The sequence below is a fragment of the Rutilus rutilus genome (genome assembly GCF_951802725.1).
Source record: "Rutilus rutilus genome assembly, chromosome: 18".
In the NCBI taxonomy this organism is placed as follows: Eukaryota; Metazoa; Chordata; class Actinopteri; order Cypriniformes; family Leuciscidae; genus Rutilus; species Rutilus rutilus.
Window position 1 is genome coordinate 27,330,046 of NC_140231.1, and position 22,514 is coordinate 27,352,559.

At 36.8% G+C, this 22,514-nt stretch overlaps 1 protein-coding gene across 4 annotated transcripts in view; it reads left to right on the forward strand.

Moving 5' to 3' along the window:
• ptpn13 (protein tyrosine phosphatase non-receptor type 13) overlaps nucleotides 1-22,514 on the forward strand; it is an 86,401-nt gene that overhangs the window by 38,586 nt on the left and 25,301 nt on the right. Inside the window, exons 8-26 of one of the 4 annotated variants that reach the window (XM_084387403.1) lie at nucleotides 4,043-4,135; nucleotides 4,769-4,856; nucleotides 6,343-6,541; nucleotides 7,239-7,313; nucleotides 7,393-7,561; nucleotides 8,287-8,437; nucleotides 8,947-9,085; nucleotides 9,546-9,698; nucleotides 10,053-10,235; nucleotides 10,379-10,541; nucleotides 11,636-11,999; nucleotides 13,595-13,701; nucleotides 15,142-15,201; nucleotides 16,154-16,243; nucleotides 17,072-17,179; nucleotides 18,614-18,745; nucleotides 18,879-19,306; nucleotides 20,654-20,797; nucleotides 21,419-21,512. In XM_084387403.1, coding sequence (XP_084243529.1) covers nucleotides 4,043-4,135; nucleotides 4,769-4,856; nucleotides 6,343-6,541; nucleotides 7,239-7,313; nucleotides 7,393-7,561; nucleotides 8,287-8,437; nucleotides 8,947-9,085; nucleotides 9,546-9,698; nucleotides 10,053-10,235; nucleotides 10,379-10,541; nucleotides 11,636-11,999; nucleotides 13,595-13,701; nucleotides 15,142-15,201; nucleotides 16,154-16,243; nucleotides 17,072-17,179; nucleotides 18,614-18,745; nucleotides 18,879-19,306; nucleotides 20,654-20,797; nucleotides 21,419-21,512 — 2,940 coding nt within the window. The remainder of the gene's footprint in view (nucleotides 1-4,042; nucleotides 4,136-4,768; nucleotides 4,857-6,342; nucleotides 6,542-7,238; nucleotides 7,314-7,392; nucleotides 7,562-8,286; nucleotides 8,438-8,946; nucleotides 9,086-9,545; nucleotides 9,699-10,052; nucleotides 10,236-10,378; nucleotides 10,542-11,635; nucleotides 12,000-13,594; nucleotides 13,702-15,141; nucleotides 15,202-16,153; nucleotides 16,244-17,071; nucleotides 17,180-18,613; nucleotides 18,746-18,878; nucleotides 19,307-20,653; nucleotides 20,798-21,418; nucleotides 21,513-22,514) is intronic. The other 3 variants (XM_084387404.1, XM_084387406.1, XM_084387405.1) reach the window with 3 other exon arrangements.

The window sequence follows — 22,514 nt, forward strand, 5'->3', positions numbered from 1 at the left end:
AAAGTCTTTGGTCATGTTTAATCAATGTGATCTTTTCTGTACTCTTTTTGCCCACTGAATATTTTTTCATAAATATGCATTTCTTATATTTTTTTGTCTGAACAGTCCAAATTACATAATAGAACAACATATTAGGCCATTCATGAAACTTAAGCAGAACAAATTTCCATGAAAATCGTTTTTTAACACCATTCTTGCGTATTTTGTCATATTTGAATGAATGGATTTACACAGAATTTTTCATAAACAAGGCAATTAAGATAAATATGGCCCAATAATGACACAGGAACACATGAAACTACACAGAGCTTAATGTCATGCATCAATTAAACGATCACACATTTGTTTGGCAGATGTCGTGCATCACTATCGTTCAGCTTGTGGTTGGCATTGATCCAGAGGCAATTTCTCTTGAATTATCTCACATCTGCAAAGTGGCATGAAACGTGGCAGAAAATTGATTTGTATGACATTACGTGATGCGTGCAGCCTGTGGCAGAACACGCCGTCCTGCTCCCTAATGCACTCATTCGTTCCTCCGTTCGTTTCAAAGATTTTCGCTCTGCAGAAAGAGTTGTAAAATAAATGATGAGCCGAGAGAAAGCGCACACTCGAGGGAGTTAATGTGACTGCTCTGAACTTGTCTTTAGAGGCTTTTAGCAGACGTGCTCTCACACCTACAGTGATGTGTGAGTGTTATCATGGGCCAGTTTGATGATACGGTGTGTGTTTGTGTGCGAGTGACTCACTTCACAGCCCGCCAAACTCCCACCAGGCTCTGAGAACTACACTGTGCGGGCAGGATTTCCCATAGTCAAAGTAGAAATGTGTATGGGTGTCTGTTTTTGTTTTTTGTTTGGTGAGTGTGTCTTGGTTTGTGTTTATGTGTGTGTGTACAGTGTTTTTTTTAACGCCCTTTTCAGGGGTTGCCAGATCATCCTCCCTTTTCGTATTGTGGGTTGAAACTCACAAAAGAACATGCCCAGGTTATACCTTACATCAAAATTATTTAAAATTGATTTCAAAGCAAATCATTTTCAGTTATTTGCAGCTTGTTTTAAGTTTATAGAATAGTTTTTGTTTTTTTGTGTGACATTTAAGCTCCTTTTAATGCAACCCCCCATTAAATATGAAGTATGCATCACATTGATGTGTGGCACGTTATATAAATAAATCATTGTACAAACATTACTGTATTACAATATAGTGAAATTTGTCCACTGGTGGGAAAAATGGGAAGTAAAACCAATAAATAAATACATTTTATAAAATAAATACATTTTGTAAAAGATAAATACATTTTATATTATTTGGTTTTATGTTTTAGTTTGCATAATTATTTTTTGGTATTATATATTTTTATTTATTTATTTATTAATGATGAATTTTGACATTGTGTCTTTATTTGTGGATTCTCCCCTGTTGCAAAGACAACACGATGGTACTTCAGAGCTCCCAAACACCCCGTGATGGTCTGGGTCAAGAATGCTGTTTATTAGTCTCTTTACGTGGAACTGTTGGATTGCTTTACATAATTGTCATTGTTTAAAAGTTTCACTCAAGGTTGAGCTGATTGTTTACTGTGGAGAGCATTCAGTCGGGCATGAGACTAAAGCTTCATTGTTTTGCCTTTCCGAAACTCCTGGCTTGAGAAATCCTTCAGGAATTCTGTCAATGCTAAATATGCAGCTTTAAGAAACTGAAGTGCATGGACTTGATTTTCAGGTTCTGACAGACTTGTCAAGTTATGCACAGAGGCAGCACGCCACACACAGGGAATGCTGTCAGGTTTAGATAGTGACGTAATGTTCACACACACACACACACACACACACACACACACACACACACACACACACACACACACACACACACACACACACACAAGAGTAAAGCTGAGTCAATGATTCAGAGTTTCCTACCTGAGCTTGGTCTGGAAATGCAAACTGAAGAATAATTTGACTGAGAACACACTGACAAGGGATTTAGTATTTCTTAAGGTCAAACTAATACAAATAATTTATCAAATAAAACATGTAAATATAAATACATATAAGTATAATAAATACAGATAAAAGTATTATTAAAAAAAATCAAAATCATGAAATCATGCAAATTGGTGACTTAAGTGCATAGACTAATGATTAACAGCCTCGGAAAGTTACAGTAGGTCTACTTACAGTAGGTAAGGTCTTAAACTGTTTACAAGCTTTCGTGCAAAGAAAGTGAAAGTGACGTGTGTAGCCAAGTATTGTGTCCCATACTCGAAATTTGTGCTTTGCATTTCGCCCATCCAAGTGCACACACACACAGTAGTGAGTATTGAACCCATTAGGCCACAGCTGCCCCTAAATAAAAATCTCCCTATGGAGAAAGTGAAATATTATGATTTTCATTGATCAAGATCTGGCAGCTACAGCACATTTTTCCTCTTGGGCGAGCGATTCGCAGATAGCTTTTCCTGCGCATGAAGTCCCCCAAATGCCAGCAAACCAATGAGAACGCGGGATAATGATGTCGAATCATAGCAACAGAGCGTATGCGCCAAAGCCGCTGTGGATCTGCTTACCCAAACCCTCTAACTGGCAGATTTGAAGGAAATTACCGTAGTTTGGCAGATAAATAAATGGAGTGTTACGTATGTATTGATAAAATCTTATCGTACGCTTTATTGCATACCTCAAACAAGTGAATTTATAATACAGTCCCCCAGTTTCACAGACAGAGCTTAAGTCTAGTCCCAGACTAAAATGCATGTTTGAGCTGTTTTAACTAAAAGCAACTTAAACTGACATATCTTAATGTCACTGTCAGTGCCATTGTTTTGTCTCAAGATGCACACTAATAATGTTTTTTATAAGGCACGTTTATAAAAGCTACTTAAGTGCCCTAATTAAACTAAGGACTAATCCTGGCTTAATCGAAGCCCTGTCTGTGAAACCAGGCCATATTGTTAATATTAATTAGCGAGTCAACAAATGGCTTGGGTAATTGCCCCTGCTATAAAGTTCAATTAAAAACTTCATTTAAATAAAACAAACTTATTTTAGATGTTTAATAAGTCAATATTAAACAGATTCCTCAGTTCTGACACTTCTTAGTCCAGAGCCATGTTAAGAGTTATTGGGTCAGCCTAGAGTGGTTTTCTCAGGTTTGAGGCCTTGGGTCTTTAATTGTAAAAGTCTCCTGTTTGAAAACTGAGCATTCAGATGAGATGACTGCCATATGGTGTTCATTCATACATTCATACAGTTTTGAGGAGCTGCAGTGGAGTATAAGTAGTTGTGCTGTAGACTCAATGTACTTTACTGGATTAGTGATCAGAAATTATGCTTTGTATTGTAAACCCTTTTCAGTGTTTTCCAATCTCTAAACCACATTGTAATCCAGGTCATATTGAAAGAAGTAAAGTGTGATTGGCTGATGTTATTTAATTAATTTGCCCGAAGGCCTTCAACTTCACTGCTGGTCACATACCTTCCTTTGAGATCATAAAACATGACACGTGGAAGAACATGATTTACACTCGTGTTCATACCAAAAGCCTACACTGTTATTTACTGTATGAATGTTTGGAAGCTTTTTAGACACTCCCTCATCACATTTCTGAACTCCCGTCAGTGCTTATAATGATGGAAATAATCTGTAAGTTTCCAGCAGCATCTGCATTTACTATGATGATAACAGTCCATGATTGAGAATATTAGGGTCATTTTTCTGTTTCATTTGGTTATGGGGATAGAATTGGGGTTTTCTCTGGACATGATTTAAAAGACACTAAGTGTGACAGGAATTTTTTGTAGAACAAAGCTGCTTTGAAACGATGTGTATTGTGAAAAGCGCTAATACAAATAAATGTGAATTGAATTGAATTGAATTGAACAATAAGTGCTCTTTTTAATAATAAAATACAAGTTGAGGGCAGGGCTGTCCTTGATTTTCTCAAGAAATAAACTAGAATTGACAGGCTAACTTTAGTATTTGAATGTGCTGTGCTACATTCTTACATAATGGAATTTACAAATGGAATTTCCATTTTCAGATCCCCTACATACTCACAGAAGATACCACAGCGACTACAGTTCCTCCAGCGAAAGCCCCTCAGTGGCATCATCAGACCCCGACTACAGACAAGGTTGTACTAATAACCTCATCAATCTCTGCTTTTTTTAAATTAATTTTTTACAATTTTTATACACACCAGGCATATAAAGAATTTCTGGTCAATTTTGTAGCGTTTTTTGTTGTTGTTGTCATATTATGAGACATATTATATTTTCATGACAATTTAAGCCCTTATTACCGTAATGTGTCCAGTTGTTTTACTTTGTTGTTTTTCTCAAGGAACTAGAAGTTTATAGGCATATATAATAATATAGTATATAATTTTATATATATTTTATATAATATGTATAATTATTGCTTTATGTATATTGTACTGTTTTATGATATTTTTTTCTGCATTACAGTAAGGAACTTTAATTAATGTTACGATGTTAAAAATACCAAAATAAGATTAATTTTCAAGATAATTTTTTTCCTGTTCAACATGATGTTTATCCATAAGATCATCTGGGCCATACGACCATAGTTATGAATGCAGTGTGAGTCATCAAATCTTGTAGTACTGTGAGCATTTCAACAGATTTTTGAATGTGGGTGAATGTTCATTTAGGGGACATAAAAATGTTTTGATTTGCATATTACTGCACTGTGCAAGGCACATACCTCACATGCATTAGTTTCACAACTTTCTCTACACAAACAGCTAAGCCAGAAGATTTGAGGCGGTTCAGCTCTCAGGTCGGCCTCACAGAGCATGACGCCGTTTCGCTCAGCAGTGCACAGAGACACAGGTATTCTCTCTCTTTTTCTCTCTCTGATGTTTGTGTTGATCAATCATCTGTACTGACCCCTTCTTGAGTTCTTTTGTGGTTGTGGACCCAGGCCCAAGTTAATGATAATCTAAACCCTTCCTGAGTTCATTTCCTCTCATCCTGTTCAAGTTTAGCTCTGGTTACAATAACTGCAGCACTGAGTGAGTGTGTGTGTGTGTGTGTGTGTGTGTGTGTGTGTGTGTGTGTGTGGCTTCAGCTACCAAAATTGTCCCCAGAAATGATCTAAACATCACAAAACCTCCCTATGGGGACATCCCCAGATATGTGATGTTAATATTTTCCATCATTTTTTTAAACAAGTTTTGGATTTGTGTTTAGTTTTGTAACTAGCTTTATGTAAACGAGCACGTCTATGTGTCATCATGTGTATAGTGTGCTCAATTGCAAGTCAAAAGTGTGTTCAAGCCATAAAGTTTTGAAATTGTCCTCACAAATATTGTAAGAAATGTCATAAACTGACTTTTGGGCACATTTTAAGTTGCTCTCACAATTTGAAAGGCTCATAAATCAGCCAAATAATGCTTTACATTAAATCTAGTTATGTCAACAGGTTTCTGTAAGATTATTGTCTTAACTTGAAAATCATTGCGCCTGGCTCACTAATATAACTTCTAATGTGTGTCTGTGTGTTCAGATTATAGATGAGGTGTGCAGCTTGTTTTAAAAAGTAGTGATTTTCTGGCATTGAAGGCATGAGCATTTAAATATGTCATCATCACTGTCATAATCGTAAGGCCCATCTACGCTAGATACTTTGCACTTTGATATCCCACTGTTTTTCCTTGTTCTCTGCCTATTAACAGCTTTTCCAGTGATCTTCCAGCAGCTTTTGTTGCATTTTATCCTTATTATCCCAGGCAAACCGCCAAAAGTCAGTGTAAATACCGTGAATACTTCCATCTAATGCGTTTCTCATTGAGGCAGTGATTCTGCTCCTCCCCCTGCTGGTTAACCAGATGAACTACCCACCTCTGTCCTTCCCTGAAGTAGATGTTGGTGGTTGGCGATGGTTGCCAGGTGCTGCTGTTGTGTAGAGCAGGTTTTGGACAGTGTTCAGTAATTGATTCCCTGAGGATGCCCAGGGCTCAGAGCCCCACCATAGGTCACCCATGGCAACCAGCTGGCTCTGCCATTGGCATAACGCTTCACACTAATTTAACTAACAGTCTTAGTTGTCTTATCCATCCTATTATCTTAAGTTCTAAAGGATTCCTTTTCACAACTTGTTCTGATTTGGACATTGAAATGTGCTGATATTATAATTGCATAAATAAACAAACACACACACTCATGTTGGGTTTCCATGTTTTATGAGGACTTATATCCATAGATATAATGATTTTTCAGATGTTGGTGTATATCAAATATATGTATGAGTGTATATAAGCAGAATGAAAATGCACTGAATTACAACAACACCATCCTGGTTTTGCCTTGTGTCCAGACTTTTTGAGGCGGGTCAGGATGAGCTGTTGGGAACAGAACTTCTCATCCAGCGTCAGGAAGAATTGCACAGGCTCCAGGCCCGGCTGTCTAGAGCCTCCATCTACCCCGGCGAAGACCCGCGCACCTCCATACTGGACCTGGTGGAGCCCCTTCATAGCAGTCCTTTGGAGACCGGCCTCCATCCACGCAAATCTAAAGTAATACAGTGCTGCAGAATTCAGATTAAATTCACATCGTACAAGTTAGTGTTAATGACGAAAGATGATTTAATTGAATTTTACATTGTAAATAATCCAAAAATGTCGTAATCCAGTTCATCTGGATTCAGATTAACTTTACTTTTGCTTCATGTCGTTCACACCATAACTTTTATGAATAAATCACATTCAACTGAGTTCTTATGTTTTAATTTATCTGGTTTTAGCATGAATATTGCAAAGGTGAAGAAATCAAGGTCAACTGAACTCTAATTGAATTCAGCTTATGCAAGTTACAGAATTAACAACGAAGGATGAAGTATTTGATTAAATATGCTTAAAGCAAATTCAATTTAGAATTCACTTTATGCATATAGCTTTGTGAATAGGATAACATAATCCAGTTCATCTGAATTCACACTGAATTCACTTTAGCTTTGCAGCATTCACTCTATAACAGGCATGAAGTGATCATGCTCAACTGAGTTCATATTTATCTAATTCAAGTTTTATACAAAGCTGAAGAAATTAATGTCAATAAAATTCAGATTGAATTCAGATTATGCAAGTTATAGTGTGAATGATGCAAACATGAAATAATTCAATTTGACTTCGTATGTGAACGCACAATCACTTTGATTTGTTCAACTTAAGGTCTCTGTGGGACGTTTGAAAAACATGTTTTTTTGTGTTGTAGAATCTGTTTGGCCCAGAGTTTGTGAGGATGAGCAGTGAGCCAACTGTGGTTTTAAGCGTGCCTTCGTCCATTATGGTAAGACAGCGAAACTGCTCTGATTTTTGCTGCTACATGTATATATGTATGCATTTATAATTTTTGCATGTTTTGACAGAACAAGTCAAAGGAGGAGAGTCTGAGAAAAGTGGGGGTGGTCTTACTGAACGGTCAGAAGTTGGAGCTGTGTTGCGATGTGAAGGCGGTCTGTAAGGACATTTTGGACATGGTTGTAGCTCACATTGGACTGGTGGAGCACCATCTCTTCAGCCTCGCCTACCTTAAAGGTGCATAAAACATCTTTCTTTTAAACTGTTATTAAATGCATCAAATTCCTTTCTGTCTACATTCATTTCTTGTATACCTTTCTGTCTAAAACAAAAATGCGGAAACTTGCGGAGCAAAAATGCGGAGAAGAAATGTCTTTGGTTTTGTTTGTGAGAAATGCAATATCTTTCACAGTTTTGTGTTTTTGTTGAGTCTATATATATATATATATATATATATATATATATATATATATATATATATATATATATATACACACACACACACACACACACACACACACACACACACACACACACACACACACACACACACACACACACACACACACACACACACACACACACACACACACACACATATATATATATATATAATCAATCCTGCAGCATTACATTTAAAGTGATATTTAAGTCGATTTTTCCTGTAATGTCAACAGGACAGCTTATGTTATTGGTATATGTTCAGGTGAACAGAGTTATTTGATTATGAAGTGTGTAAATACATCAGAATAAATAATTCTGTTGTTGTCTTCCTGACACGCCGCCCCTGCATGACTCCTCTAGTTACGGCTCTAATGGACACGGGTGGTTTGTGTCCACAGATGGTTCATTAAGTCCTCTGACTCATGCCTCCCAAGCCAAAGGCTTTTGCTTGTTATGCTGCATTGAACACTTTTAGCATAATCTGTTTGTTTTTCTTATTTTCTTTTTCCTTTTTTTAGATGACGAGTTCTACTTCGTCGAACCTGACTCCAAACTTTCAAAGGTGGCACCTGATGGTTGGAAGGATGACCCTAAGAAAAAGAAAACAAATGTCAATTTTAACCTGTTTCTGCGTATCAAGTTCTTTCAGGATGATGTCAGTCTGATACAGTAAGAGCTCAGATAGCAACTGCAATCAGGCTCCAAAATATTGTAACTTGCTAGCTATTTTATGAATTGCAAAATAAAGCATGCAGTCTGTACTATCAGAAGTGAATCTAGAAAGCCAAATGCTTTTTCCTCCCATTTCCTTCTTCACGTTCTGGCCACTACAAAGAATATATAAAGCGATTTACATTGGGTCTCAAAAACATATTTTTTTGTGACCTTTGGCAACTTTATACACACACACTGACAAGCCAAAACATTATGACCATTATGATTTATTTGACCAAATAAACAGTAAATATTGTGAATTATTATTATTATTACCATTTAAAATACTATATTGAATTTAATACATAATATATTTTGTTCTATTTAATGTATGCTTGCTGAATAAAAGTAATAATTTATTTAAAAACGTACTTCTTACTGACCCTAATCTTTTGATTGTTTCTGCGTCAATAAATGTATTATCCAGTAAAGCCAAATTAATCAAGCTATTTTTTTTTTAATAGACACACGATGACGAAGCACCAGTACTACTTGCAGCTGCGGAAGGATATCCTAGAGGAGCGGGTACGCTGTGACCTGGAAAATTCCATGATCTTGGCGTCCTTGGCACTGCAGGCGGAGTTCGGGGACTATCAGACGGAGGTACATACGACATGGGGGAAAAATAGAAAAGTTTTGTTCTCAAGATTAAGAATAATTTTTGAGTACATCAGTGTTTTTTGAGAGATTGTTGTTACCAACTGAAAACCCCCTTACCATAGTTATTTATTTATCTCACTCTCCAGATTCCATTAGTACCACTCAAGTGTTTTATAACCAAAAAATGTGCTTTAAAACAGGAATCTTAAATAATATTTTAAAGCAGAGATTGTTTTGACCATCTGAACATCATATTAACTCTCAGAAATAAAGGTGCTTTATTGGCTTCAATGGTTCATTGAAGAACCTTTGAAACCTTTCCATTGCATGAATGGTTATTTATAGTGGAAAAAGGTTTTTCAGGAAAAAATGGTTCTTCTATTGCATCGCCGTGAAAACACCATTTTGAAACCTTTATATTTAAGAGTATTCATTACATGTTTTCTCCTTCATGTTCCATCAGCTCCACGGAAAGACATATTTCCGGTCGGAACACTACCTCCCCGCTTCGGTTCTGGACAAGATCGATCAGACCACCGTTAAAGAAGAGCTACCCAAACTCCACAGCTCGTACTTCAACGCTTCAGAGCAGGAGGCCGAGCTTGAGTTCCTCAAGGTCAGGAACTAAATGAAATGCATCAGTCCTGCAGAGTGATTCTAGGCAGAGCTTCCTGATTGGCCAAACTTCTGTAATTGACTGGAATAAACATAGATTGCTGCAATCTGTTTTCCCTCAAATACTTTTGATCACAGCCAGACCAAAAGTTGTACTTGGAGCCTGGTTGTACTCAATCACAGACATGAATTGTTTTTAGTTTTTTTAGTTTTTTTTTTACGAGATAAGTATAGTAAAGTCAATAATTGTGAATGAACTGACTTGTTTTGATTGTGCTCGATTTCTTTTCCTAAAAGCTGTTGTTGTAGTCTGCTTGTGATTAGATCGGTCTCGTCATTTCTCTCTAATTTAAAGGTGTGCCAGAGACTGCCGGAATATGGAGTTCACTTCCATCGTGTGCTTCCTGAGAAGAGATCCCTGACTGGCATCATGCTGGGCATTTACTCGAAGGGCGTCCTCATCTTCGAGGTCCTGAATGGAAATCGAACCCCTGTGCTAAGGTTCCCCTGGAGGGATACCAAGAAGATCTCTTTCACGGTAAGATGTTTAAATGTGCATGTTTACGTTTGGTGGAAATCACACAGCTGTGAGTTCCCAGAAGAAAAGCTAAAGTTGTTCAGCTTCAGGCTGTTTGACATGGAGTCATTTATTTGGTGTGCTCATGTGTTTCTCTATGGCAGAAAAAGAAGATTTGCTTGCAGAACACTTCGGACGGGATCAAACATCTGTTTCAGACAGACAGTCAGAAGACCTGCCAGTATCTGCTGCAGCAGTGCTCGGCCCAGTACAAATTCCACCTGCACATGAAAGCCAGACAGAACAACCAAGAACTGCAGGACCTGGGTGAGAAAGAAAGAAAGAAAGAGCAAACAAAAATGGAAGCAGAAAGCAAGCATTTATTTAATTTTTCATTTAATACACTTTATGTAGCTGTAAAAGAACAAAAATACAGCATAAATATTGTAAATATAGATTCAAATTGTGTATTTGTCTGCAAGAAAGGCAGAAATTCATAGTTTCCACAACATGTCCACATACATTTTATGAAATTAATAGTTTTGATCGTGAATGTAATTCAGTTGATGCATTCATTGGTTGCCCCCATGTGTGAACTGTCCAATTTTTTAACTCTATTGGCAAATGGATTAAGAAAAGCAAATGCAGAGTGTTTTTTTAAAATACGATTTAAACATTGCTTTTAAGTGTATTCAATTTAGTCAAATGTTATGATTTATTTATTTATTTACCTTTTTAAACATGATTTTGTGATTTATTATTTCTTTGTGATTTTTGTGATTTTAATTATTTCTGGTTTTGATAAAAAATGTATCATTGATTTCTTAATTATATTTTTGTGTGGTACTCATAGTTCTGGTCAGTAATATTTATTTCTTTTTAGTTGATAAATACTTTTATTCAGCAAGAAGGCATTAAATTGATCTTTAAAAAAATATATATTATGAGTCATTGTTTATGATATTAAATAATTTTTTGTTTTAGAATTTAGAAGACGACAGCGTCATTTTAAACACTGTAACAAGATGACTTCAGGACTTCTGATATTTATTTCAGTATTTACTTCTGGCATTCTGAAATATTTGCAATCAAAAGAAAACAACCTTAGGCAGACTTTTAGGGTTGAACTGCTAGTGATTAAACAAAATGAGAAAACGGCAAGGAAAAGTTCCTTTGAGATAAGAAACCTTGGGAAAATAAGGAAGTGTTCCAAATGGCCCATCCTCCTCAATTTGCTCTTCAAGAACTGGCATTAAACTCAGGGTTTCAGTGTTGAAAATAAACTATAGGGTCAATACAAGCTATAATGTAGAATCTTTCTTGGCTGTGTAGAAGCCAAATATGGCATGCAAGCTGAAGCATGGCTTTAACTGTTGCACTTTGCATGTTCTTCACCATCTTCTGTTGTGTCTTCCCTGCAGAGAACTCTCCTCTGAGCAGTCTGCAGTACTCTGACGGGATGGGTGCAGTTAGTCTGTCCCCCAGCACTGACCCCGAACTCTACAAGAGGATGTCCTACTCTGAGATGTCCGTCAGCAAGAGTTCATTGGGTCGGGTCTCTGTCCCACCAGAACCGCCCTATCCGGGGTTCAGCAGCTCCAACCCCAGGATGAAGAGTCGTTCCCATCATAACCTGGGTCAGCTGCCTGAGTCGCCAGAGCACAGGATGCTGCCTTTCGGTAGCCAATCACAGAGCGGCATGGCCCGATCACAAGTGCTTGCATCATCACACCAGCGCGCAAGCTCCGACACTGACTCCATCTCTGTCGCCAGACAGCAGGAAAGGTGAGCGACACTTGCAAACATATATTTACTAAACAAATGACGGTTGCAATCTTGTCTTGTTCACCGGCTGTCTCATAGATAGTTTAATGTTTTTACACTGATCCCGCTCACTTGCAGTTTGTCTTGTGATGTCTGCTGCTTTGCTATGCTTTGTTTTTACACCTGTCTCCTTCTCCTGATCAATTGTAACTTGTCTTGAAAATAATGTCTAACAGTTACTGTGTAACGTCTCACTCTCCGGTTCTTCTGCTTAGTTGCAGTTTGTCTTATAATGTTTCACACCTGTATTACCCTCTTGATTAGCATTGTGTGCCTTTTAATTCCTTTATACCCGTCTCACTCTCCTTCTCTAAATATTTTTTTTTTTTTTTTTTTTTTACAATACCTTTATACCCGTCTTGCTCTCTAGCTCTGACGTGGTTTCTCTTATGTCTTTCAAACTTTCTCAATCTCCTGCTCTGCTTATGTCTTCACACTCATATCGCTCTCCTGTTTGGCAGTTATTATATCTTTACACCAGTCTCCTTCTCCTGCTTGGTTGTAGTTTGTCTTGTAACTTCTTTACGCTTGTCTGACTCTCCTGTAGTTTATCTGATAAGGTTTTTGCACCGGTCTCGCTCTCACTTTCTGCTGAAGATTGTTTTTTGATGTCTTTGTACCCGTCTCACTCTCCTGATATGATTCAGCTTGTCTTATTGCTTCACACCTGTCTCACTCTCCTCTTCTGCTGTGTTTTTGCTTTACAGTGTTTTACTCCCGTCTTACTCTTCTGCATCGTGTGCCTTTTAATGCCCTTTACACACGTCTCACTCTCTAGCTTTGTTTTATATCTTTACACCCTTCTCATTCTGCTGATCAATTGTAGTTTGTCTTATAATGTCTTTACTCCTGTCTCACTCACCTAATCGTGTACAATTTGATTTGTAAAGTCTGATAGATATCTCATCTCACCCACCATGTTTTATTTTTTTATCTCTACACTCAATTTACAATGTCTTTACACCCGTCTCACTCTCCTAATCTGCTGTAGTTTGTCTTATGTCTCAAAACAGTGTCATTTTCCTTGTCTGCTGTGGTTTATCTTACGTCTTTATACCCGTCTCACTCTCCTTCTCTGCTACTTTTAGTTTGTTATACCCGTCTCACACTCCTGCAGTTTTTTCCCGAATGTCTTTACGCCTGTCGCACTCTCCTGTTCTGCATTTGCGTGTTGCTGTGTCAGCTTGCCGCTGAGCTGCCTGGGGCCAACAGCATTAATCAGCTCTCAAGAGAGACAGACAGTCTCTGTGCCTGTGAGACTGATATTCTTCAAACCGTGTTTGCACATGTTTGCAACCATTTTATAGTCCTGTGAAGATAATTGTAATATTTTACACTCAGTGGTGTAATGCATGCTCACAGGAACAGTGCTCTTGTGGGTGAAGTCTTGATTTAGGTGATTGTGATCAAGTACATCTTTATGATTGTAATGTCTATGTAACTTAAGTTTATAAATATCATATGCAGTTTCACTCTCTGGCGATTTTTATGAATTGATCAGAAAATGAAAATAACTGCGTTTATTCCACTGTGATTTTCTTTTACTTTATTCCCAGTATGTTCAGCACCACGGTCGATGACAGTCCCCGCTGGAGTCCCAAAAGCTTGAAGAAAGAGTCTGACTCTTCCTCCTGTGAGGACACGGGACAGGCGTATGTCGTAGGTGAGGACGATGAGACACGACCAGTTGCTTCTGTCTTATCTCCACTTGCACCTGCCTGGAAAATGGCTCATCACCCTCAAAGAACATGTCTTTCTGCTTTTGAACTTTTATTTCGCCGTCTCTAACTTCCTTGCTTTGTAGTCTCTCTTCTGATGGTCTTGTCAGGGTAGTGGGTGGAATTATTTTCTCTCTGCGTCTCTCTGTGGAGTCAGGGGCTGTCTGCCTCTTTCGTTTTATCTTTTTAACAGCTCTCTCCCTCGGTTCCCTCACTGATCTTTTCATTTTACTTCTCCATTTCATCCCATCATCCGCTGTTAGATCAGAGAGAGCAGCAGCCCAAATCCTCTCAACATCTTCCTCCGCATGTAGAATAGATGCCATGAAGAGATTACAGTCTGAATTGATGTGCTTTTACATTCGTCATCATATATGTCAGAGAATAATGCAAATGCTAAGACTGTTTTGTGTTATCTTTAACCATGATAAAATCATTATTGTTTTTAAATGACAATATAAGACACCAATCTTCAATAAGCACGTTATTATATTAATTAGCATTACTGTGTTGTATTGTAGCTACACTACTGTTTAAAAGATTTGTGGTAGATTTGTCTTTTGAAATGGTTTTGAAAGAAGTATCTTATGCTCACCAAAAACAGTAATATTATAAAATACTATAACAATTTAAAAGAACTGTTTTCTATTTGAATACATTTTCAAATGTAATTTATTCCTGTGATGCAAAGTTACATTTTCAGCATCATTACTTCAGTGTCACATGATCCTTCAGAAATCATTCTAATATATTATCTTATTATTATCAATGTTAAAAAAACAAAAACAGTTGTTTAATATTTTTGTTGAAATTTTTTTATTTATTTCAGAATTGTTTGCATGCATAGAAAGTGTAAAAGGACAGTATGTATTTGAAATGAAAATATTTTGCAACATTATTAAATTTAATTTTTCATTTCTTTAAAAAAATAAACTTACTGATCTCAAACTTTTAAATGGTAGAATATATTTTAAGGCATTACTGTGAAATTTAGTTTGTGCGGTCACAGGTATATTGGATATATTTTACTCATCCAATCAGAGTCATACTATCAATTTTTTTAAATATAAAAATAGCAAATGAAATGCATAAAATGGCTTAAATTTACAGCATTATGAATACATTCATGTATTTAAATAAACAATCTTTTTTTTTTTTTTAAGGTTATGGGTCAAAAACAACGAAGGCCATAACTAGGCCTATTTTATTACTTTTATAGATATTGTCCTTGTTGTTTTTCGCTGTGATGCAAAGTTAAATTTTCAGCATCATTACTCCAGCCTTTAGTGTCACATAATACAAAATACATCCTCTTGAATACATGTATTTAATTATTATGTAGGTATGACGGTCTAGTACCTTGACCTGTTTTTAATATTCCGCAGGTGTGAGCATGCACAGCTCTGGAGTGCCCTCGACTCCTGCCGCCTCCATAGGAATCACTGGTACGATATAAAATCTGTGTTTCGTTTAGCTTTGTGGAGCACAGCACAGCTCTATGTACTTTTTTTCCTGCCAGTCATCTGTTTCTTTTCAGTGGTCAAATTTAGTAAGTCCTGAAAGTTGCTAGGAAATGTCATGTCCTCTCTGGCCCTGAAACACAAACATCTGCTTAAATTCCAGTGAACTTTTACTGAAGGAAAACAGTCCAGATTTGAATGTCAATAATAACAGTAGTTTGCCTCACATTGACAACGGCGTCGGTTTAATCAGAGTTTAGAATCCCAAAGTCTGATGAGAACTTGCCAAATCCAACATGCTCCGGATTGCTGTTTTCTTGGGTGTTTTGCATGGCATGGAGAACATCTTTTGTTATGCACTTTCCTCTCTTGCACACACTTGGCTCAAGTTCCATTGCCGTCTTTCTCTGGCTCAGATGCACTGTTTCGCTAAGCCGCGTGTTTTTAGCAGCTCTGATATATGGCCGTGGCGTGGGCTAATCTCATCCTCGAGTATGAGTTGCTGGCCACGGCTGTTAGTATAGCACATCAGAGTTGGGCCAAACATAATGTTGTCCCTTAGCACCAAGACCCTAGTTATGAAAGATTAGCCCAGCTTATGGAAAGCTGTGCATGCATTTAAGACTTTTTATACTTAGCTTTTTGATACTTTATATACAATGAACAAGTGTTACATAAAGTATATGTGTATGTATGCATGTATGTGTATATATAATAAAAATAAAAATAGAGACTGTTGCAGGATGCTCAATTTTATATATAAAATGTTTTTTTCATTAAGAAAATATACAATTGCCAATAGGTCTTTTGGATTGTGTTCTCTGAACTAACCATAATAACACTGGTTATTAGTTCTCAAAGTGTGTTTGTGTGTAAATGGACACACACTGTTTTAAAACCTAAACCTCTTGCCCCCTCTGTTATGTCCCACCCACAGACTCCCTGAAGAAGAAGGTGCATGCCTTACCCTCCCCAGAACGAGAGATACAGACCGTAAATCTGAAGAAAGACGTCAAGTATGGGCTGGGTGAGTGAGAGGGGTTCACACATCCAGTCAGAATGGAGCTCCTTTGACACAGAAATGCTGCTAAATCACACACACACACACACACACACACACACACACACACACACACACACACACACACACACACACACACACACACACACACACACACACACACACACACACATACAGATGCGCGCACACACAAACACAGACATTGAGTTTTCATGTTTTATGGAGACTTTTCATAGACATAATAATTGTTATACTGTACAAACTGTGTATTCTATCCCCTTACCCTAACCCTAGCCCTAAACTTACACATTACAGAAAACGTTCTGCATCTGTACATTTTTAAAAAACATCGGTCTGTATGATTTATAAGCGGTTTTCCTCATGAGGACCAAAACATGTCCCCACAAGGACAAGGATTTCAGATACTGCCATCTTTGTGGGTACATTTTGTCCTCATAATGTAGGGTTTACCAGGCCACACACACACACACACACACACACACACACACACACACACACACACACACACACATATGACTATAGTGTGATAGAGTGCAGAGGTCTGGCAGTCCTCACCTCTCACACAGTGATTAATGAATCCCACTCCGGGAGGGAAATGTGCTGTTTTACATCCACCTCAGATGGAGACTTGCACTGAAATATCTTATCAGGATTTAGCCTGAATGAGAGGTTGTCTATCATTGATAAGAGAAATACATTTAGTATATGCACAAGTGACAGTCTCAATAAGACATCTTTGAATCTTTGGACATTTGTCTTTTTGTAGTCTGTGAGACATAGTAGGATGAAGTGTGTGTTTGTGTCGCTCACCAGGCTTTCAGGTCGTAGGCGGAGAGAATTCTGGCCGTCAGGACCTGGGCTCCCTCATCAGCTCCATCACACCGGGGGGACCAGCAGATATCAACGGCTGTCTGAAACCAGGTATCAGAGTGGAAAGAGGAGTGATCTTGTTTCTATATTTAGAAGTAGTTTGAATTTTCTGATTGAAAGCATCACATTTTAGTCCTAGAATTCCTAGAATCTTGTTCCACAATACCCTTGAAAGATTTAAACCATTATTTTATACCTTTAACTGATTTTTGAACATGCTTTAAAACAGTGGTTCTCAAACAGGAGGCCTCAGAAAACTTACAAAGGGGGCCGCAGGCTGACTTACGAGTATTTAAATTAATAAATTATAATATTAAAACAATCTAACTAAAAACAAATCTAATATCAAGTAAAAATCAATCTAATGCAAAATTCTTTAAACTTTTGGAATCACACAAATGAATCATGGTCTATTCATTTTAATATTTCAAGTATATGTTAATAAAAAAGCTTTAAAACAAGCAGCTTTGTCATAATTACAGCAGAAAACAAAATATATTTTGTAGATACTGGGGAGCCTTTGCATATTGTGTTGAATAACAGGAGGCCTAAGGTTGAACCACTGCTGTTAATGATTGTTGAATGCTTTAAATAATTCTAGAATACTTTTAAATGATTCTAGAATGCTTTAATAGAATGCTTCGAGTGGTTCCAAAATGCTTTGAATGATTTCTGAATGCTCTGAAAGATTCCAGAACACTTGAAGTGATTATTTCAATTATTCTAGAATGTTTTAAATGATTCTAGAATGCTTTAAATGTATGGAATGCTTTGAGTGGTTGCAGAATCCTTTGAACAATTCCAGAATTCTCCAAAAGAATTTGGAACACTTTGAACTGGTTCTAGAAGTCTTTGAATGATTACAGAACACTTTGAACGATTCGAATTTTCAGTAGAAGGTTGTTAACTATTGTATAACTTAAATGATCTTTAATGCTTTAAATAATTCTAGAATGCCTTTAATGGCACCTAGAACACTTTGGAAGGCCCAAAAATTACATTGAAAGATTCCAGAACAGTTTAACAGTTCCATAACAGTTCCATAACTCTGTATATCATTCTAGAATCCTGACTGTGGAAATGTTCTGGAATCATTCATAGTGATCTAAATGATTCTGGAACTCACTGATCAATTCCAGAACACTGTAATTTTAGTATTATTGAGATACTATTATAGTTTTTATCAATATTTTAAACATTTTTATTTTTATATCTTCCATTTTCATTGTTTTTAACATTTTTATTCTTAATGTCTAAACATTTTTTTTTGCAAATTTTTTTTTTGCAAATTTAGTCTGTTATTTTAGTACATCAAGTTAAACTAAATAAGAAATGTTGTCTTGCAAACTGCATGTTTATTTTGTTTCAAACAACATGCTTTTTTATGCTTTTAGATAACTATAAAAACCCTGTTCCAGAACACTTAAAAATTTTTATTTGTTCAGTGTAAGGTTGTTAACTCCACATTTTTGTCTTTTCCTGCAGGTGACAGGCTGTTGAGCGTGAATGATGTCAGTCTGGAAGACCTATCACATGACACTGTGGTGGAGATTCTGCAGAGCACCCCTGATGATGTCACACTGGTGGTCTCTCAACCTAAAGAGAGACTGTTTCCAGGTAATGGATTGCGTGTGGACATTTTGGAAGAACGAATATAAATGTAGCATTTCACCAGAATCGTTCTGAGAAAAGGCTTTTCTGAAGGCTTGATGACAGTACCATAAACAAGCCTCTTTTTCCCTTCTGTTAGACTCTCATTCAGGAATCCATCACTTTAAATCAGACACTCAAAATCAGGAAGAAGATGTCGATTCTTCCTCTGAAGATCATACACCCTCCCCCAGCCTGCCTCTTATCGCCAGCAAAACGTCTCCGCCTCAGTCCGTTCGACAGGGCAGCGTCAGTTCGCAGGACTCCAGGACAGAGAGTGCCGGCATCCTGCAAACAAATCTCAATGGATTCCATCGCAACATTCCCACCGAGGGTCCCGTGGCGGCGCAGTCACTGACGGCTGACAGTAAACCCTCTGTTGAAGCGACTCCACCAGCTTTGCCCCCTAAAACCAGAAAACCCAAAGTGCCAGATGTTCCTAAAGAGCTGGAATACTCAGACAGAGGGGATTCCGACATGGATGAAGACACACACTCAAGTAGCCAAGAGAAACAAAAGACTAAAAAGGTAGAATCAGCCTCTGTAGTGATTTGAATGAACTTTGACTCAGCCCTCAAGGTTTCCTATCGAGATTCTAGTCAGCATCTGTTTGATATGAACTTTGACGTGTGCTTTTTAAGATGTTACTTCAGTGTTTAAACCTCACAAAAAATATTAAATTGCTTTTTTTTTAAATAATAGGACAGTTCTCGCTCACTCATTGCATCCCTCCTTGGAGTTCCCTACATGCCAGCGGATTTTCACTTAATCAAATGCAGAACATAATTTGAGATTTTTAAACCTATTTCACATTTACACCATGTTCTACCCATGGCCGTTTGACAGGTTTAAATCAATGAAATCATCATGTTTCATCATCAAGTGCCACTCACTTGCTAAGGAAAACGTCCCTAAAACTATTGGTCGTTCTAGTGTTAGAGATGTTACCAAATTCATTGCATCGAAGGAGGTACTTAAGTTTGGGGTCTTCAAGATTCTTTTTCAATGCTCAACAAGACTGCATATATTTGATAAAATATAGTAAAAACAGTAATATTGTGGAATATTATTACAATTTAAAGTGTATACTTTTTGAATATATATATATATATTTTTTTTTTATGTATTGCAAAGCTGAATTTTTCAGCATCATTACTTCAGTCTTCAGTGTCACATGATCCTTCAGAAATCATTCTAATATGCTGATCAGTTTTTTTCAGGATTCTTCGATAAATAGAAAGTTCAAAAGAACAATATTTGTCGGAAATCTTTTGAAACATTACAAATGTCCTCACTGTCTCGTTTTAGCAATTTAAAGCATCCTTTCTGAAGAAGAGTATTCATTTCTTTAAAAATTTCTTGCTGACCCCAAACTTTTGATTAGTTATTTACCATTTAGCAAATGCATATCAATGTGTTAACAACCCCTCAAAACCACATGGTAACGGTTTTGGACCAATGAGATTTCAGTGTGGGCAGGACTAAAATGCACAACCAGATGACTGACAAAATGTTCTATCGATCATCGCCATAAAGGCCGCTTAGATCAAAACTTCACTTGTCGCTTCTGGATAGTACACAGTGTTTCACACAGGTATCTCAGTTCCACATTTCTTGGAAGTTCCCTTAAAAGCTAATATCACCATTTAAGGTTAATATTTAGTATATAGCTACACTTCAGAGCCACGCAAATGTGTGAAATGCCAATAAAAACGTTCTAACTGCTTGTGACCGTCCCTCGCTCTCTTTCTGACCAATTGCATTTCTGAATGTAAATGCAATGCAGTTGTGCATGTCAACTCCATTAACCTTTGACCCTTGCATGAATACGGCTGTGCACGGCCTTGTATTTACCCAGCTCTTCTCTGTTTACAGGGGGTTTCTCCCAACATCGTCACGGAGACTTTAAGTGCTAGTAGCCCAGAAGTCAATAGCCTCCAGCCTGGAGATCTATTTGACATTGAGCTGTCCAAAATAGACAGCAGTCTGGGCATTAGTGTCACGGTACTGTTCGGAAAGGTTTCCGCTCTCTCTTTTTTTTTTCTCCTTTGTTTCCCCTTTACTTACTTTGTGTGTGTGTGTGTCTGTGGTGTTGTTTTTGTACCCTTAGCCCTCGCTCCTTTTTGAAGCTCCTCGCTTGGCTTCAGTTTTGGGAAAGTAGATTTGGTTCTTTGCATGCAGATTTTTACAGGCATTTGAATTGGCTGCTTCACAAAACGGTAAAACTGAAGAACAGTAGGTACGGCAAAGTGTGGAAACACGCACAGCCAAGACTACATGCCACATTTTCAGTTGTATTTTGTTTCTGACGGAGAAGCACTAATGCCTGCATGGATTTGCATTTGCTTGTCTACGGTGTGATTTTTACGGTGATGCTTTTTACAGCATGCAGCTTTTGTTACGTAGACTTTTAATGATTGAAATGATTCTTTTAAAAGTCTGTTTCAAAACACTGCAATGAAATTCATTAATCATCAACTTAAGAAATCAAGTGGTTTGCTCTATGATTGTTAGGGTGGGTATATCTTATAAATATAAAATGAGCATGTCCAATTGATTGCTTAATACACTCTTAGATCCAAAGATTTTTCCCAATGATGCCTTTGTGTGTGGCTATATTAACATGTCTGTCTGTCTCAGGGTGGATCAAACACAACATTGAGGCATGGAGGGATATACGTCAAAGCAGTCATTCCTAAAGGAGCAGCTGAGCTGGATGGGAGGATAAAGAAAGGTAAAAACAATTTTTTTTATTAAAACAATACACTATTGTTCAAAGATTTTTTTTAAAAGAAATTAATACAGTCATTCAGCTAGGATGCATTAATTTGATCAAAAGTGATAGTAAAGACATTTATAATGTTACAAAAGATTTCTATTTCTAATAAATGCTGTTCTTCTATCAAAGAACTTGTTGAAAAAAAGTGCTGAAAATTCAGATTTGCAATCACAAGAATAAACAACTTTTTGAAATTATTCAAATAGGAAACAGTTGTTTTAAATTGTAATAATATTTCACAGTATTACTGTTTTTTTGTTGTTGTTGTTGTTGTTGTTCTTTTAATCAAATGCATGCAGCCTTGGAAGAGACTTATAAAAAAAAAAAAATCTTACCAACCCCAAACTTTTGAACAGTAGTGTACATATTGGAAAAAATACAAACAAAAAAAACATTGTGTCCAGACAGAATGATTTTCATTATGGTTACATTTTACAGAGATATCACAATGCAAATATAAAGTAATGACGTAATATTGTGACCTGAGTCTTAAGTCCTATATTAATCAAGTGACAAAAACTTATGTATACTGATATATGTATACTGGCTTGCCTAAGAGTTGTATAGCTAAGCTACACTTGATACAAAATGCAGCAGCCAGAGTACTAATGAAACTAAAAAGGAGAGAGCATATTACACCAGTTTTAATGGAATTACATTAGTTGCCAGTTCACTAAAGGATTGATTTTAAGATTCCTTTATTATTAGTTTATAAAACACTGCATGTATATATTGCTGTGTTTATATATATACATATATATATATATATATATATATGTGTATGTGTGTGTGTGTATATATATATATATATATATATATATACTTTTATATATATATATATATATATATATATATATATACTTTTATATATACTTTTATTTATTTATTTATTTATTTATATATATATACTTTTATATATTACTGTCAAGATATGTTCCAAATGGTAGTTTAAGATCT